General features: G+C 43.0%; 1 protein-coding gene across 1 annotated transcript in view; it reads left to right on the top strand.

The window, feature by feature from the left end:
• Nucleotides 1-14,451, top strand: part of LOC110499960 (uncharacterized) — a 29,592-nt gene extending 15,141 nt beyond the window's left edge. Inside the window, exons 6-15 of the mRNA XM_021577020.3 lie at nt 3,721-3,791; nt 3,891-3,928; nt 8,985-9,055; nt 9,294-9,419; nt 9,596-9,696; nt 10,067-12,244; nt 12,451-12,755; nt 12,881-13,039; nt 13,242-13,352; nt 13,499-14,451. Coding sequence (XP_021432695.3) covers nt 3,721-3,791; nt 3,891-3,928; nt 8,985-9,055; nt 9,294-9,419; nt 9,596-9,696; nt 10,067-12,244; nt 12,451-12,755; nt 12,881-13,039; nt 13,242-13,352; nt 13,499-13,594 — 3,256 coding nt within the window. The 3' untranslated portion in view covers nt 13,595-14,451. The remainder of the gene's footprint in view (nt 1-3,720; nt 3,792-3,890; nt 3,929-8,984; nt 9,056-9,293; nt 9,420-9,595; nt 9,697-10,066; nt 12,245-12,450; nt 12,756-12,880; nt 13,040-13,241; nt 13,353-13,498) is intronic.
• Nucleotides 14,452-19,153: the final 4,702 nt, after the last annotated feature.

Raw genomic sequence — 19,153 nt, 5'->3', positions numbered from 1 at the left:
TATTGCACAAATCTGGCCTTTATGGAAGAGTGGCAAGAAGAAAGCCATTTCTTAAAGATATCCATAAAAAGTGTCGTTTAAAGTTTGCCACAAGCCACCTGGGAGACACACCAAACATGTGGAAGAAGGTGCTCTGGTCAGATGAAACCAAAATTGAACTTTTTGGCAACAATGCAAAACGTAATGTTTTGCGTAAAAGCAACACAGCTGAACACACCATCCCCACTGTCAAACATGATGGTGGCAGCATCATGGTTTGGGCCTGCTTTTCTTCGGCAGGGACAGGGAAGATGGTTAAAATTGATGGGAAGATGGATGGAGCCAAATACAGGACCATTCTGGAAGAAAACCTGGTGGAGTCTGCAAAAGACCTGAGACTGGGACGGAGATTTGTCTTCAAACAAGACAATGATCCAAAACATAAAGCAAAATCTACAATGGAATGGTTCAAAAATAAACATATCCAGGTGTTAGAATGGCCAAGTCAAAGTCCAGACCTGAATCCAATTGAGAATCTGTGGAAAGAACTGAAAACTGCTGTTCACAAATGCTCTCCATCCAACCTCACTGAGCTCGAGCTGTTTTGCAAGGAGGAATGGGAAAAAATGTCAGTCTCTCGATGTGCAAAACTGATAGAGACATACCAAGTGACTTACAGCTGTAATCGCAGCAAAAGGTGGCGCTACAAAGTATTAACTTAAGGGGGCTGAATAATTTTGCACGCCCAATTTTTCAGTTTTTGATTTGTTAAAAACGTTTGAAATATCCAATAAATGTCGTTCCACTTCATGATTGTGTCCCACTTGTTGTTGATTCTTCACAAAAAATAGTTTTATATCTTTGTTTGAAGCCTGAAATGTGGCAAAAGGTCGCAAAGTTCAAGGGGGCCGAATACTTTCGCAAGGCACTGTACCTGGTCTGAAAAAAAGGGTTTGTTGAAAACGATCTAATGCAGTTAACATTTCCCATTTGTGATTTATTCAACACAGATGCAAATGCAGTTGCATAAATTTTTAGAAAACTTTGATGGCATTCCATAGAATTCTGACATTTGAAGTAAAGGTGATGATCAGACAAGCTCATGCAGTGCCTTCGGAAGGTTTTCAGACCCCTTGACTCTCCACATTTTGTTACGTTATAGCCTTATTCTAAAATTGATTAACTTTTTCCCCTCAGTCTACACACAATACCCCATAATGACAAAGCAACAACAGGTTGACATTTTTACTAATTTATTAAAAATAAATTTGCCCCAGTCTGAGGTCCTGAGCACTCTGGAGCAGGTTGTCATCAAGGATCTCTCAGTACTTTGCTCTGTTCAGCTTTCCCTCGATCCTGACTAGTCTCCCAGTCCCTGCCGCTGAAAAACACCCCCACACCATGATGCTGGCACCAGACGTGGCACTTGGCATTCAGGCCAAAGAGTTCTGTCTTGGTTTCATCAGACCAGAGAATCTTGTTTCTCATGGTCTGAGAGTCTTTAGAAGCCTTTTGGCAAGCTCCAAGCGGGCGGTCATGTGCCTTTTACAGAGGAGTGGCTTCCGTTTGACCACTACCATAAAGGCCTGATTGGTGGAGTGCTGCAGAGATCGTTGTCCTTTTGGAAGGTTCTCCCATCTCCACAGAGGAACTATAAGCTCTGTCAGAGTGACCATCGGGTTCTTGGTCACCTCCCTGACCAAAGCCCTTCTCTCCCGATTACTCAGTTTGGCTGGGCGGCCAGCTCTAGGAAGAGTCTTGGTGGTTCCTAACTTCTTCCGTTTAAGAATGATGGAGCCCATTTTGGTTTTGGGGACCTTCAATGCTGCAGAAATGTTTTGGTATCCTTCCTCAGATCTGTGCCTCGACATAATCCTGTCTCGTTGCTCTACGGACAATTCCTTCGACCTCATGGCTTGGTTTTTGATCTGAGATGGACTGTCAACTGTGGGACCTTATATAGACAGGTGTGTGCCTTTCCAAATCATGTCCAATCAATTTCATTTACCACAGGTGGACTCCAATCAAGTTGTAGAAACATCAAGGATGATCAATGGGAACAGGATGCACCTGAGCTCAATTTCGAGTCTAATAGAAAATGGGCTGTTTTTAAAAAACTGTTTTCGCTTTGTCATTATGGGGTATTGTGTGTAGATTAATGAAGGAAAAAAATAATTTAATACATTTTTGAAGGCTGTACCGTAGCAAAATGTGGAAAAAGTCAAGTGGTCTGAATATTTTCTGAAGGCACAGTATGTCGAATTTCTGTTTTCTTCATTTTAGAAAATAAAGGTTTAGATAAGAGAAAATTGAGTACTCTGTTTGTGGAGAAAGTCTACTATTTTGCTTTAGGAGTATGTGCTCACCAGGCATCATTGAGGTTGTAATCAGAGAGTATATGTTGGGCCTAGGTTACATGTGGATTGTAGTTGGTCTTTATTAGATTTGTCCCACATGTTTAAAATGGCATTCATGTCTGTCCCAATAACTAGTTGGATTTCAATTAATTCTAACAATAGGCTGTTCAGAGAATCAAAAAACTTGGGCTCAAACGAATTTGGAGCATACACATCAATAAAGGCAATTTTCTTTCCATTATGGATACGTTTAAGGAAAGTGATTCTGCCTTCTTGGTCTTCACCTTAACCAAGATGGTGATTATTTCTTGGAGCATTGCTATATCAATATGGTTTATTGCTAGGATACCAAGACAGCTATAACATTTGATTAGTTGAGTAGGTATCCACTTTAGAAGTGAGCAATGACGAGATTAATTTACCGGTTTTAATTGCAAGTCGAGGGCAGCGGTAATTTCCCCACAAACAATCTCTTGCATAGTAGCAGCCAACTCTTTCTGTTCCCACCTGCTAGTTGTTTCTCCACCTTAACATGGTGTTAATACGTTGACAATTATTTTAAAGTATACTCCGTGGCCAGTTTATTACGTACATCCATCTAGTACTGGGTCGGACCCCCCTTTGCCTCCAGAGCAGCCTGAATTCTTCGGGGCATGGAAACATTGCTCAATTGCTATCAAGGGACCTTATGTGTGCCAGGAAAATAGTCCCAACGAATTGTGGGTTCCGAGATGCCGTTCTTCACACCACTGTTGTACTGTGCCGTTATTCGCCTGTTTGTGGCCCGCATGTTTGCACGATTCTTGCCATTCTCCTTCGACCCCTCATAAACAAGCTGTTTTTGCCCACAGGACCTGCCACTGACTGGATGTTTTTTGTTTGTCACACCATTCTCTGTAAACCCTATACCAGATCAAAATCTGTTTGGGATTCTTGCAGTTAATTTGCAGTCTACAAATTTGTAATTTGTAAATCAGCCCACGGTTGAATCTAGTTGATGATCCCTGCCATAGACACTGTCGTGCATGAAAAGCCCAGAAGGCCATCCGTTTCTGAGATACTGGAACCGGCGCTCCTGGCACCGACGATCATACCATGCTCAAAGTTGCTTTGGTCACCTGTTTTGCCTATTCTAATGTTCAATCGAACAGTAACTGAATTCCTCGATACCGGTCTGCCTGCTTTATATAGCAAGCCATGGCCACGTGACTCACTGTTTGTAGCAGCAAACCAATTTTGTGAACGGGGTGGTGTACCTAATAAACTGCCCAAGTGTAAGTCTGTTAATGTAAAGATATTTTGCTAAAGGAATTCACGAGAAAGCCACACGTTTCAATGCATGCCACCTTTTATGACAAATGTAAAAACCACATTTATATTTAAGGAAAAAAGGAGGAAGATGGAGGAGACCGAAGACGGAGAGGACATCAGAAGCTAAAGGCCTTATTCGGAAATGTATGTGCTTATTCTCCTCATATAAATAATCTTTCCTTCATTTGTTGGCATTTTATTGGCATTTTATTCAGATGTAACAAGATACATTGTGTTCCTCAGGCAGCGATGATGACCCCTCTGTGTTGAGCAAGAAGAAGGTTAGTAATTTCAGACCCCTTTGTAGAGGCATCTATTTCATAACAAATAATATGTACGGCTCATGCAAGATTTTATGGGTTTAGAGTCCAACTGTGAAGATATGTAATGCATGCGATGCAACTAAGAAACAAAAGTTTGTTTTAGCATGCTAGATTCGCGTTAGATTCACACTACATACGCACACACACGCATACCGACACAATACAAACACAAATACATTCGTGCATTCGTAAAGTATTTAGTTAGACCCCTTGACATTTTCCACATTTTATTACATTCCAGCCTTATTCTAAAATGGTTTAAATAAATTGTTTTCCTTAATCTACACACAATACCCCATAATGACAAAGCGAAAACAGGTTTAGACATTTTTGCATTGATTAGAGTCCAACTGTGGTAAATTCAATTGATTGGAAATGATTTGGAAAGGCACACACCTGTCTAGATAAGGTCCCACAGGTCATTTCGGAGAAAAAACCAAGCCATGAGGTCGAAGGAATTGTCCGTAGAGCTCTGAAACAGGATTGTGTCAAGGCACAGATCTGAGGAAGGGTACCAACACATTTCTGCAGCATTGAAGGTTCCCAAGAACACAGTGGCCTCCATCATTCTTAACCTCTCTGGTACAAGCGTCCCACCTTGACAACAGCCAGTGAAATTGCAGGGCGCCAAATTCAAAACAACAGAAATCCCGTTAAAATTCCTCAAACATACAAGTATTTTACACAATTTTAAAGAAACTTCTTGTAAATCCAGCCACAGTGTCCGATTTCAAATAGGCTTTACGGCGAAAGCACACCAAACGGTTATGTTAGGTCAGCACCTAGTCACAGAAAACCATACAGCCATTTTCCAGCCAAGGAGAGGGCTCACAAAGTCAGAAATAGCGATTAAATTAATCACTAACCTTTGATGATCTTCATCAGATGGCACTCACAGGACTTCATGTTACACAATAAATGTGTGTTTTGTTCGATAAAGTTCATCTTTATGTCCAAAAACCTCATTTGAAATGGGTGTTTTATGTTCAGAAATGCATTGTCTCAAACAAACATCCGGTGAAAGTGCAGAGAGCCACATCAAATAACAGAAATACTCATCATAAACATTGATAAAAGATACAAGTGTTAAACATAAAAATACAGATTAACTTCTCCTTATTAATGCAACCGCTGTGTCAGATTTCAAAAAGGCTTTACAGCGAAAGCACACTTTGTGATTATGTTAGGTCAGCTCCTAGCCACAGAAACCCATACAGCCATTTTCCAACCAAGGAGAGTGTCACAAAAGTCAGAAATAGCATTAAAATGAATCACTTACCTTTGATGATCTTCATCTGGTGGCACTCCTAGGTCTCCATGTTAGACAAAAAATGTTTGTTTTTGATAGTTAAACTTTATGTCCAAATACCTCCGTTTTGTTGGTGCGTTTAGTTCAGAAATCCGCACAATGTGCGCTCTCAAAACCAAGACGAAAAGTCAAAAAAGTACTATAAAAGATGTCAAACGATGTTTAAAATCAATCCTCAGGTTGTTTTTGTCATAAATAATCAATCATATTTCAGCCGGACAAAAGCTTTGTCAATGGAAAAGGTAAACAAGAAATGCATGCTCCCGATCACGTGCTCTCATTGAAAGCGGTGTATTGATTTGATTTGATCTCCCTCATTTTTCAGAGTAAGCCTGAAACAATGCCTAAAGACTGGTCACATGTTGAGGAAGCCATAGAGATTGTGAACTGGGTCCTAAGTCTTTGTATGGTGGATAGGCTTTCAATGGAAAACCAGCCTTTCAAAATAATAGTACTTCCTGGTTGGATTTTCCTCTGGTCTTCGCCTGCCATATCAGTTCTGTTATACTCACGGACATTATTTGAACAGTTTTGGAAACTTTAGAGTGTTTTCTATCCAAATCTACACATTTGATGCATATCCTAGCTTATGGGCCTGAGTAGCAGGCAGTTTAATTTGGGCATGCTTTTCATCCAAAATTCAGAATGCTGCCCCCTACCCTAGTGAAGTTAAATAGAAGAAGTTTGGAACCATGAAGACTCTTCCTAGAGATGGCCAAACTGAACAATCGGGGGAGAAGGGCCTTGGTCAGGGAGGTGACCCGATGGTCACTCTGGCAGAGCTTTATTTGGTATTTTATAAGAATCCTCATTAGCTGTTGCAAAAGCAGCAGCTACTCTTCCTGGGGTCCACACAAAGCATGAAACAATACAGAACATCATTAGACAAGAACAGCTCAAGGACAGAACTACATAAATTTTTTAAAAGGCACACGTAGCCTACAAATCAATGGATACACAGAAACTATCTAGGTCAAATAGGGGAGCGGCATTGTGCCACGAGGTGTTGCTTTATCTGTTTTTTTTTTAAACCAGGTTTGCTGTTTATTTGAGCAATATGAGATGTAAGGAAGTTCCATGCAATAAGGGCTCTATATAATACTGTACGTTTTCTTGAATTTGTTCTAGATTTGGGGACTATGAAAAGACCCCTGGTGGCATGTCTGGTGGGATAAGTGTGTGTGTGTGTGTGTCAGAGCTGTGTAAGTTGACAATGCAATCAATGTGGGATTTTCAGCACATTAATGCTTCTTATAAAAATAAGTGATGCAGTCGGTCTCTCCTCAACTCTTAGCCAAGCGAGACTGGAATGCATAGTATTTATATCAGCTCTCTGATTACAATTAAGAACAAAACGTGCCGCTCTGTTCTGGGCCCGCTGTAGCTTAACTAGGTCTTTCCTTGCAGCACTGGACCACACGACTGGACAATAATCAAGATTAGACAAAACAAGAGCCTGCAGAACTTGCTTTTTGGAGTGTGGTGTCGAAAAAGCAGAGCTTCTCTTTATTACGGCTAGACCTCTCCCCATCTTTGCAACCATTGAATCTATATGTTTTGACCATGACAGTTTACAATCTAAGGTAACGCCAAGTAACTTAGTCTCCTCAACTTGTTCAACCACCACACCATTCATTACCAGATTCAGCTGAGGTCTAGCACTTAAGGAATGATTTGTACCAAATACAATGCTCTTAGTTTTAGAGATGTTCAGGACCAGTTTATTACTGGCCACCCATTCCAAAACAGACTGCAACTCTAAGGGTTTCAGTGACTTCATTAGCTGTGGTTGTGGATGCGTATATGGTTGAATCATCAGCATACATGGACACGCATGCATTGTTTAATGCCAGTGGCAGGTCATTTGTAAAAATAGAAAAGAGTAGAGGGTTTAGAGAGCTGCCCTGCAGTACACCACACTTTACATGTTTGACATTAGAGATGCTTCCATTAAAGAAAACCCTTTGAGTTCTATTAGATAGATAGCTCTGAATCCACGATCTCCACAGAGGAACTCTCTGTGGAGAGGAACTCGACAGAGGAACTCTGTGGAGATGGGAGACCCTTCCAGAAGGACAACCATCTCTGCAGCACTCCACCAATCAGGCCTTTATGGTAGAGTGGCCAGACGGAAGCCACTCCTCAGTAATAGGCACGTGACAGCTTGCTTGGAGTTTGCCAAAAGGCACCTAAAGGACTCCGACCATGAGAAACAAGATTGATGAAATCAAGATTGAACTCTGGCCTGAATGCCGAGCGTCACATCTGGAGGAAACCTGGCACCATCCCTACGGTGAAGCATGATGGTGGCAGCATCATGCTGTGGGAATGTATTTCAGCGGCAGAGACTGGGAGACTAGTCAGGATCGAGGGAAAGATGAACGGTAGAAAGTACAGAGAGATCCTTGATGAAAACCTGCTCAGGACCTCAGACTGGGGCAAAAGTTCACCTTCCAACAGGACAATAACCTTAAGCACACGGCCATGACAACGCAGAAGTGTCTTCGGGACAAGTCACTCAAAGTCCTTGAGTGGCCCAGGCAGTGCCCGGACATCAACCCGGGGCGTCAGGGTAGCCTAGTGGTTAGAGCGTTGGACTAGTAACCGGAAGGTTGCAAGTTCAAACCCCCGAGCTGACAAGGTACAAATCTGTCGTTCTGCCCCTGAACAGGCAGTTAACCCACTGTTCCTAGGCCGTCATTGAAAATAAGAATTTGTTCTTAAGGGTTTAGAGAGCTGCCCTACCTGGTTAAATAAAGGTAAAATAAAAACCCCATTGAACTTCTCTGGAGAGACCTGAAAATAGCTGTGCAGTGACACTCCCCATCCAACCTAAGCTTGAGAGGATCTGAAGAGAAGAATGGGAGAAACTCCCCAAATACAGGTGTGCCAAGCTTGTAGCCTCCTACCCAAGAAGCCTGAAGGCTGTAATCGCTGCCAAAAGTGCTTCAAAAAAGTACTGAGAAGAGGGTCTGAATACTTATGTAAATATGATATTTCAGTTTTATTTGTAATAAATACATTTGCAGAAATGTCTAAACCCGTTTTTGCGTCGTCGTTATGGGGTGTTTTGTGTGTGTAGATCGAGAAAAAAAACAAACAATTTAATCCATTTTAGAATAAGGCTGTAACGTAACAAAATAAGGAGAAAGTCTAGGGGTCTGAATACTTTCCGAATGCACTGTACACACACATGCCTACTCACACACCTAATTTGCTGCTGCTATTATGTTCTTTATTATACTCTTATTGTTATCTATCCTGATGCCTAGTCACTACCCTGCCTCCATGTTCATGTCTACCTCAAATACCTCGTACCTCTGCACATTGATCTGGTACTGGTACTTCCTGTATACATCTCCTTTGTGTATTTTGTATTCCTCTTGTGTTACTACTTTGTTTTAAACTCTGCATTGTTAGGAAGGCCTAGTAAGCATGCATTTCACGATATAATCTACACCAGTTGTATTCGCCGCATTTGACATAACATTTGATTTTAGATTGTTGGTTAGAAATATGTTCAGCAGATCTAGCCTTTCCCATGTTTGAATTTGCTCAGCCAAGAGTTTTCGATAATACTCTGGCATAGAATAAGTAGTATCAACGTGGCCCCATGTCCTCATCGGCCTATTTGTTCCCACTGGGTGCTTGTCTGGTATTTGCAACAGCCAAGCCTCATTTTGAACGGTTTTCTCTCTTTTCCAGGTGAGAGGACCTCTGTGCTCTTGGTCTGCGGCCCAGACAGGCACAGCAATGGGGACTCTGACACAGTGCATGTGAGTAGGCCACTTTGTTAACGTTTTGATTTGCAGGTCACCGAGCAGAGACACAGTAACTACTTCTTATGGTACTTCACAATTTGTTGGAAACCCTGTTCTAATCATCATTGTCCTAACAAAGTTGAAATAGATGGACTCTTTCTGTCTCAAGTTTGTGTGTTTTTGACTTAAAGACAACCAATGAAAGATGTCCTTTTTCTGTGTTTGTATATTGTGTCCTTTGTCTACTCTGCAGTGCAGAACCCCTTTGGGTGCCCGAGGAGGAGCCGTCTGAGGATGACTGTAAACAGTGTAGCCGCAAAACACAAGACTGCCCATTTCTGCCTGTTGCTGTACCCGTTCCTGCCAGTGGCAACTCGAGGTGAGTTGGTCCGCACACAAGTAATGTATGCAGATGGAGTGTGTGTATATATTGTAGGTAGAGGTTGTAGGGTGAGAGTTTTTCAATAGAAAGGGATTTTGAGTGCATTTTTGACAGTATGAGTGAATATTGGTCAGCATAATTTGTAGAGCTCTGATCTGATATTTCCCTCCCAGGCAGTTGTTCCATCCCTCTGAGTGGAGTAGCAGCCCCTTTCCTCTGAGACCCCTCTCACCGTTCTCTACTACTGCTTCACCTCTCGGCTCGGGGCATTTTGGTGAGTCCTGCTTTGAAATGCTTATCAACCATTTAGTGAGTCTGTTCAAATGAACCCTCTCAGGTTTCCCCCCCTCCCAAAACCTGGTATAAATGTTAACTTGAATCACTGAGTTTGAATGAGGTCACGAAAGGTGACTGACTGTAAGCTGCTTGGCTACATGAAGCTACATTGTGGCAGTAAGCTACTTTTTCTGAATAATTTCCATCATGTGTGTGGGTTGTGCAGTACCCTGGCATTAGGAGTTCAGTTTTGTGAAGGCACCAAATCCAAACCTTTAATCGATAGGTTATGCCTAATTGTATGCTACATTGGACCATTTAGATTTCTCACAATACTTCTAATATTCATGATTATGTCTCATAATAAGTCTTTCAGGGAAGAGTTTGCGCAGTCACCTGCCCCAAAGGAGAGGAGAAGAAGGGCACACGTGGATCTGGCTCCAAAGGCCCCTCCAAACAGACAGAGGCCCTGACGACTAGGCGCTCTGGCCGCCACAGCAGGGTTGAGGAACAAGCTCCTACACAAGACCCTGCATCTTCGCAGTCCCACTCTTCAGATTCCGACACTTCTACAAACCCACCCACAAAAGCGGGCAAAAGCACCGCAGCAGCTGGTAAGAAGAAGGGCAAATGGGCAGCTCAGCGAAAGCCCAACGCCAGGAGGAAGGCCCAAGTGAGAAAAAAGGCCTCCAAAGTCATCCTCAGTAGTCCATCAGGAAGTGAGGAAGAGGAAGCCAAAGAGGAGGAGGAGGAATTTGAGCAGCAGAGGAAAGAGGTAGAGGAAAGGGAGCAGCTCTCAGACACTGCAGTGAGCCCACAGGCTGTGCAGCGCACCTCCAGCCCTACCGAGGAGGAAGGCCGTCCCGAACCTTCTGCATGTGATGCCCTGAAGGACACTGAGGACCAGCCATGGGAAAATTATGATCTTTCTGAGGAAGAGGAACGTGGGAAGGAAGAAGAAGAGGAGGATGGTGAGGAAGAGGACCGGAAGTCACCGTCGTCAGATGTAGCGCTGAATACCCCTGGGCTCTCCCCCGACAGGGACCAATGTGCAGGGGAGAAACACCCAGACCAAATAGAAGACCCAGAGAAAAGCAACTCACCCACCTCTTCCAACTCACCAGAGAGACCATTGGAGAGCCCCCAGTCTGGGCAGTCAGGACAACTTGGGGAGGAAGATGCTGATGCTGTGGAAGCCACTAACGATCCAACAGAAGTGAAATCAGATGATGAAGCCTCAGTGAAGGAGGAGAAAGCAGAGGTCTCTCCCTGCCCCACTGCAGAGCCTGAATCTTGTACTGGCTCGACTCGTTGTGAATCTCCAGACGGTAATGTGTCCCAGAGAGGTCAAGGCACCTCAGAAGCAAAAATGTCCGAGGAGGACAGGCATGATCCAAAGGATGTCATAAATGAAAAATCAGCAACCGGCAGCAAAGAGGACGGTCTGTCTGAGGATGACACAGAAGCAATACCAATGGACTGTGATTCACCCAGCAGTGAGCGCAGCACCAAGCTGGCCTCTGATCCACCAAAAGAGACTGAAAGTACAGCTCACGAGTCCACAAGCCAGGCTACGGAAGACAAGAGGAATGGTAGCAGGCAGGAGCGGGAGAGCTCGGTCAGAGAGGAAAAGGTAGAGGAAAGGAAGAATGGCAGGCAGCGCAAGTCGCGCTTCCACTCTGCTGCCACCACTTGGTCTCCCAAGAGAGAGTCGAAGCAGGACTCGTTGAGGAGGTCGCGCTCCAGATCTCAGGAGCGCAACAAGGAGCGCCAGGCCTCGGGCAGCCCCAGCAGGGAACGGGACGCTGAGAGGGACGCCCCCAGGACGGACCGTATCCGTGACCGTAGCCGTGAGAGGAAAAACAGGAAGCGCTCTAAGAGCCGTTCCAGATCTAGTTCCAGGTCCAGAAACAGGTCCTACCGAAGAGGGTCATCCCCGGAGCGCCCAGACTCAGGGGGACAGTCACCACGGAAGAGAGATCGCTGGACTGGAGATGGATGGAGGGCTGGGCCGGGTAGCGACCCCTCTCGAAGGAATTTCCCAGAGAGGCCAGCCAGAGACGCGGGCCGCTCTGAAAACGGCGGCTTTGCAGATGTTTCCCCCAGCAGGGAAAATCCTGACTGGGTTATGGAGAAGGCACGTGCTGACACAGAGGCCAGGGTGACAAGTGTGCCTCGCTGGGAAGATAAAGGCTGGGGTGGAGATCGTGGACGAGGCACAGGACGAGGCCGGGGCGCCTACGGAACCTCCAACCAACAGGGGGAGCAGGCAGAAAACCGCTGGCAGCCCAGAAACACATTCTCAGGGACCTCAAACAATTCAGGGAGCGACGCGTACAGCCGATTCAACGAGAACCGTGGCGGCCGCAGGAAGGAGCCTGAGATGGGCGAATCGATGATGGACCGCTCTGGCTGGTCATCAGCTTCCAGCTGGGCTGTGCGGAGGACACTCCCGGCAGACGTGCAGAACTATTACTCCAGGAGAGATCGAGGGGGAGGTGCAGGCTCTGGCAGCTGGAGCAGGCAGGAGGAGACGTCAACAGCAGGTCAGAACCCTTAGATTGTGTGCCATGGAGTGTATGCACTCATTACTGTTACCAGTTTCACTGTGCATATCGAAATGGTATTGCTGATGCCTGTTGCGCAGTTGATGTGGATCCCACTTCTGCCACCAATGTAAATCTTAATAAAAGCCCAGAATGTACATTAGGTAATCTAATATTATTCTTGATATTTGTTTTTGTCTATTCAGACCCAGCTCAGAGTGAGACCAATGCCCAGCCCAATGCGGGTGGAGAAGCTCCACCCGCCCTGAACGTCATGCCTCCCCAAATGAACGTCCTGCATTACCCAATGGGCCCGCGAGGCCCACCTGTCAGCCTGCAACCACCCCCCTTCGGGATGCCTCCTCAGGTCCCCATGCACCACCACTCCTCAGTGCCTCTCCTGCAGGTCCCTGTGACAGCTGCCCAGGGCCTCCCACCACCACCACCACCACCACCTCCCATGCAGCAGGGCAGCATGACGGCCATACAGGCAGATAGCCGCACAACACAGGTAAAGACAGGAGTATATTTGCATCCTTTGTCAAAATATAATCTTCTGGACCCAAGCAATCTGTTTGAGTATTTTCACTTCTCTCATACTTTGTCCCCATGAATACCTCCATGCCTCTTTCCCAGATGATGAGCAGCATGGCAGGCCATGGCAAAGCCCCCTTCATGCCCACCATGACCAAAGTAGGTGGCGCCAACACAGTCCAGGCCCACAGCATGGCCATGCCATCCTCCACCACCCAGCACAGCAGGGCTGCCCCCCCAGACAGCTCCAAGAAAGAAAAGGTAATGTCACCGCCACGAATAACAACCACAGCACCAGGTATTATTCTCAAGTGGCTTCCTATACTTTCTGTTTTGTATATACTGTGGAGAGCTACTTTGCTAGTTAATGATTTGTGTTTGCATTCTGACCCAGATAATTAATGATCCTTTTATTAGATTAGGACTAGATTTCTTAACTTGATATCTGCTTTGGAAACAACAGATCCATGAGAGAGCTGTCAATGAAGTGAAAGCAGCCATGAAACCCTACTACCAAAACAAGGACATCACCAAGGACGAGTACAAGGAGATTGTACGCAAAGCAGTTGAAAAAGTGAGTGGTTAAAAACTTCCAGTAACATTTTGACATTGGTATTTGAATATTAAAACGACTTAGCTTTTAGGAGTACATGTAGCTTTTAGGAAATCAAAACGGTCTGTTTATATTTTTTGATTTCCTGAGGGCATTTTATATTTCAGGTCTGCCACAGCAAGAGTGGAGAGGTGAACTCTGGGAAAGTGGCAAACTTGGTGAAGGCCTACGTGGACAAATACAAACACGCTCGCAAGAAATGAACCCTGACATCTGCTGAGGGGGAAACGGTCTCAGCCCATCTGCTTAAGTGCAATTTCTACCAGGTGTAACAGCCTCCCGGCTGACAGACTGGAGCCCGACTTTTGATATCTCTTACTTTACCTTGAAGATTTTTCTATAGATTTCATATTTTGTTTAGAAATAATCCAATCGGAAACTGTAGTGTGAGAAGACCGTTATTTCAAGTAGATCTTGTGGCTTGGGAACTACTATGAGATAGATGCCCAGAGTAGCTGGAGCAGTAAGGTTAGCACCTGTTCTCTGGTGAGATGGACATGGTGCTATGGGTAGTACAGAGGAGAGCACCCTCTCGTGGAGCCAGCTGGTATGATGAATTTCTCCCTCTCTCCACCGGGGACCTCCTAATGACTTCTTAGTTAAAAAAATATTGTAATTGTTTCTCATTTTGTTTTTGTTTTATAAATATTATATTATGATTATTCTGGAGAAAGCCTAGGTAAATGTGCATTGCCTTTATGACTCTCTAGGCTGCATCACACAGGCAGCCCAATTCTGATATTTTTCCACTAATTGGTCTTTTGACCAATCAGATCAGCTCTGGAAAAGATCTGATTAGTCAAAAGAGCAAGAAAAATATCAGAATTGGTCTGCTTGTGTAAACTCGGCCTTAGTCATCACAGCTCAAAGCTTGAGTGTAATTGTATCAGGGACTTCATTGGTTGAGAGTTGGTGATCAGTTGTCCAATCAGCAGTGAATTTGTAGCGTACGGTATGGGTCTGGCAGATCAGGTGAAAACGGCCATGTCCCTTACTTGTTAAATGTGCTGCGTAAACATGCGAAATAACTAGAGAGCAATGAAATAAATGAGCTGCTTCATGTCTGGCTATGTGTGTGTGTTTGTGGTCATACATGGAAAAGTTATTGACCCCATCCATCAATTTTAACATCAGAATTTCTATTTTTTAAAGGTCCAATGCAGCTGTTTTCTCTATCAAATAATTTCTGGGTAACAATTACTGTTACTGTGGTTGTTTTCAATAAAAATTGTAAGAAAATGTATGTAAATACCTTGGCAAAGAGCAATTTCTCAATCAAGAATTTAACTAGGACTGTCTGTGAGAGGTTTGTGTGGGGAGGGGAAAACTGAAAGGTAGCCATCCCACCAAAACAGACTGAAATTTCAGGTGCTTTTCACACAGCTCTTAACCTAAAAGGGCATCATTTTTCACTATTTCACCTGACAGACATCTTTTGTTATGGTCATGAAGACCCTCTTGCCAAGGTTTCACAAAAGCAGTCCAATGCACTGCTTGTTAACCTGAAAATGTGCTTCACTAGTTTCACCAGCAGGGCAAGCTTGTCAAAACCATCGTCAGGTTTTTTTTAAATCAACCCATCTTTTCATAGAAAAGATATGAACAGTTAACATGACAATCAACAGAACATTGGCAATCAGGGCCGTTTCCAGTTATAAGCGACATAAACGGTTGCTTAGGCCGGGGTCTCAATCTAGTAAAAATTGTAGAATACGCCAGGTGCAATTTCGAAATTTGGTTGTGCATCCGCCGTTTTTCTCTTATGACACGCACCAGGTTTCCATCCAACCTTTTTATGCGAGTAAAGTACATGTCGGATAAAAGATGTCATGACAGGCTAGATGGAAACGTCATTTTTCGGTAAAACTTCCAAATGTCGGCAAAAAATACACTGAACAAGGTGGGATCTTTTTGTGTTGGTAAAATTAATTATGCGAAAACGTCGGAGGAAACGCTTTTTTTGCACAAATATTGATATGCTTAATAAACATATTGAAGTAAACTTGGAGTCACGCGATGACATGTATGGTCCTCCCATTAGGACTCGTCGGGAAAGAAATCAGGTTACAGATTTGAATAAATTATGATTAACGTAACAAGGTGATGACTGATACTCCTTTCCAGTAAATATCGAGGGATTTATTCTTGTGACATGATGATCGATTTTTGGCTTCCGTTTGACAAAAATAATCTCGCTCTTTTGTCCATCATAATAACAATCTCATCATGTAGGCTAAATGGGTGATTCTACGGAAATGGTGGATTTTGAAGAGCACTTTTTTTTTGTAAATAAAACTTTGTCAGATAATAGTTAACCCATTGTAAATCAACATGCATGCCAGTTTAATTACATTTAATATCTGTAATACATAACATAAAAAAATGCTAGTGCTGCCTTGTCGTCTCTGGTGCTCCCTATATTTTAGATGACAATTCAGGCTTTCCTGAATGTAATTTCACATTTTAATTTGCATAGATAATCAAAGACAAAAGGTTAATGCAAATATTAATACATTGTAATATATTTGTAATAATTAGCTTTAAACCTGTATGTAGAAAGTTCTATTGTGTGACATTTTTATATTTCTACCACGTGTTTTGTGTTTTGTGTTGTAACATCAGAAATAATTGAAGTTGGGTCATCAAAATTGGATTATCATATCCTTAAAATGCTTACTAATGAATGCAGCAGCAGTTGGGTAGATAAAGATTAACATATTCTATGAAAATGGACAACTCTGATGCCAGAACACAAGTATCCATGCAGTAACACCAGTGACACGACGTGAAACCATTGACATTAACATATAAATTATTTCATACAAATTTGATCAATACTTAAATTAATATATATGTAATGTAATTAAAAAATATATATAAATAATGTTAGAATGTGTTGATTTTATATGAACAATAAAATTAATGTTATTGGTCAAAGATTAAGACCAAAAGATTAAGCCTATTGCCTCAAATGTATTCCCTAACACATTGTCGTACAAACATAAAATATGTATATTAGAACTGTAGAAACACAACATTGAATGTAAACTAAGACTAACTTTTCCCAAAAGCACGGATATAGACATATTGTACTCAGTAAAACATGTTCATGGAACAGGCCTATTTCCTGTACTAACTTTTCCTGTACTAATTATTTCCCATACTGACTTCACTTTTACTTGAGATTTGTTTGTCTTTAGAAAAGTTTGTCCATATGTTTGTCTTTGTTATGCTATTGTATCACATCCATCTGTTAGCATCTCCCAGCCAGTCTCCCTTGCTTTCTAACCACTGACGCCTTCTTCTCTGGGAGCCAGTTCACATCTGCCACATTCACACATTCAGGTGCTCCTCCAAGTACTTCCAGATACTGTGGCCAATCTGAGCTGATCTTTTGTTCACTGGCATTGGCTTTGGCATCAGACACACAATGTGGTCATCCCCATACCGGTTGATATCATCTCTTGGGCTTGACCAGAAGAACTTGTTGACTTCATTCCTTGTGCATGCACTTAACTTTGACGTTATGTTCTTTGACCTCCAGTATAACCCCAGGGTATGGTGGTTCATCGTGGTTCACAATGCACCCCTGTCGGAAGAGTGACACTGTCGGGAAAGTGATTTCTTGGAGTCCATGACATGGGCAATCCCACATGCTTTGCACTGCATGGCAGAGACGACTTATGTCTCTGTATTTTAAGATGCCAGGCGTGATTACTCAGAACCTGGTGCATTCGTATGGTTCCTTTTATGGTTACTCCATAAATCTTCTGTGCCTTACTTTCCACTTCTTCCTCACTGACATAATATAACTCTATTTGAGTGCCAGAGTCCCTTACCTCCTCATCGAAAGACATTGCATCCTTTGTCTTTCACATGGTGGACCAAGGTCAATTGTCCACTTTAGTGAGCCCCCCACTCCACCTCTTCATTGGATTTCTGTGGAGCGGTGGAGTGTTCACATTCTTGGCTTGTGCCTTTGAATTGTTACAAACTGTGCTATCTGCAATCTCCTCCAGGTTGCTGGACTGTGAAAGACCAAGTTTGTGCATTTTATCCATCGTAAACTGCAAGCTCTCAGGAGTCTTGCACTGGCAAGTTTCTCAGTCTCTCTCCTGCGGTGTCACCACCCAAAAGGGGTTTTCCCTGCAAAATAAGTGCTCTCTCTCTCTCCTGCTCTCAACATCTCTCTGTGTTTTTCTGACTGACCCGACATTGCTTTCGCTACTGTCTTGTTCCTCTTTCTGTGAGATCATTCACTCTCTTTCTTTTTTGACTCTCTAAATCCTTTAAATAAGTAACTCTACTCTCTGTAGAGTCTTTGCTTTTCCGCAGCACTTACTTTTTAATTTGCTGTATCTATTAAAAGGAAAGCCATACAAATCACAATATTGAAACAGTATAAAACCATATGTTGATATAAAAAGTTATCAGTGTGATTGATTTTCACTGGTGTTAATGTCAAGTCACTGGTGTTACCAGCAGGAACAGTAACACCAGGGACGTAACACCGGTGACAAATCTGCTGACAAGATGGCATATCTAAAATGGGGGCCACAGTAGCTCAAACCACACTTCTTAAATTGTAAATAAATCAAAACCAGAGTTTTTTGTTGTGAGAAAACAGTAGAGTTGAAAATGTGATGGAAACCCATTTAACTTGTATTTTTTATTTGGTACATGGGAATTTAACCACAAAAGGTTTTTTATGTGCAATACATCATCACACACAGCCTTTTTTTCTACAGCAAGTCAATTTGATGGAAACATCTCTGGTGGGAACATGCACATTGTTTTTATGCCGATTTTCGAAGATTTGCATGATAATCTGTTGCCAATTGGACGGAAACCCAGCTACCGACAGTCACTCAATTAGCCATGTCATCAAAAAAAAATGTTTTATTGGTAGTTAGCCAGCTATCTAAACTTGTAGTAATCATGGCTGAATACCTACCTCCAGGCGGCACCCATTGATTTTGTTAGTCATTCTCACTCAGATATCTTATTAACATGGCATAAGTCATTACTAAATGTGTAGAATTGCCGAAAATTTGCTCTAAAACTGCCAAAATATCTCTCCACCCTATGGAAAAATGGGTAGAATTGCAGGAAATTAGCATGGCAAAATGTTTAAAATGTTTTGCTGCGAGGTGGGGAGGCCCCTCAACCAAATCTGGTTTAGGGCTCCCAAAATAAAATACTGTGTCTGGAACGCACTGGCAGGGACAACCCACAGGGCGGTTGGGGGAGGATTGGGTTTGATCGTATGGCCTTGTGGTTGACCCCACTTGACTGTCACGGTGATTTAGTTTCATTTACAGAAATCACTTCAAATAGATAGGTGTCCATCCAATTGGCGACAGATTTTCATGGGAATATTTAAAAAATACGCATAAATAAAATATGCGATTTTCCCACCGGTGGTGTTTCCACCAAACGAATTCCATGCTGATAAAAATCAGTGCGTGTTGACATAGTGCACACAATTTATTTATTTTTTGCTGAAGTTTTCATGTACCGAATAAAAATGTACTGTTCAATGTGTTTCTATCCATATTCATCTATAACCAATAGTTTTTACACAAAAAGTGTTGCGTTAAATAGCAAATGTGCCTAGTCTGGTATTGGTGTAACCGATGTGAAATGGCTAGCTAGTTTGCGGTGTGCGCAGTAATAGCGTTTCAATCGGTGTAGTCCCTCGGATTTTGTGGAGCGATGGGTAACGATGCTTCGAGGGTGTCTATTGTCGATGTGTGCAGAGG

The sequence above is a fragment of the Oncorhynchus mykiss genome, chromosome 21 (assembly GCF_057628025.1).
Source record: "Oncorhynchus mykiss isolate SJ-2025 chromosome 21, ASM5762802v1, whole genome shotgun sequence".
NCBI lineage: Eukaryota > Metazoa > Chordata > Actinopteri > Salmoniformes > Salmonidae > Oncorhynchus > Oncorhynchus mykiss.
Note: the sequence above shows the minus strand (reverse complement) of the source record. Positions and strands in the feature narration are given on the sequence as shown.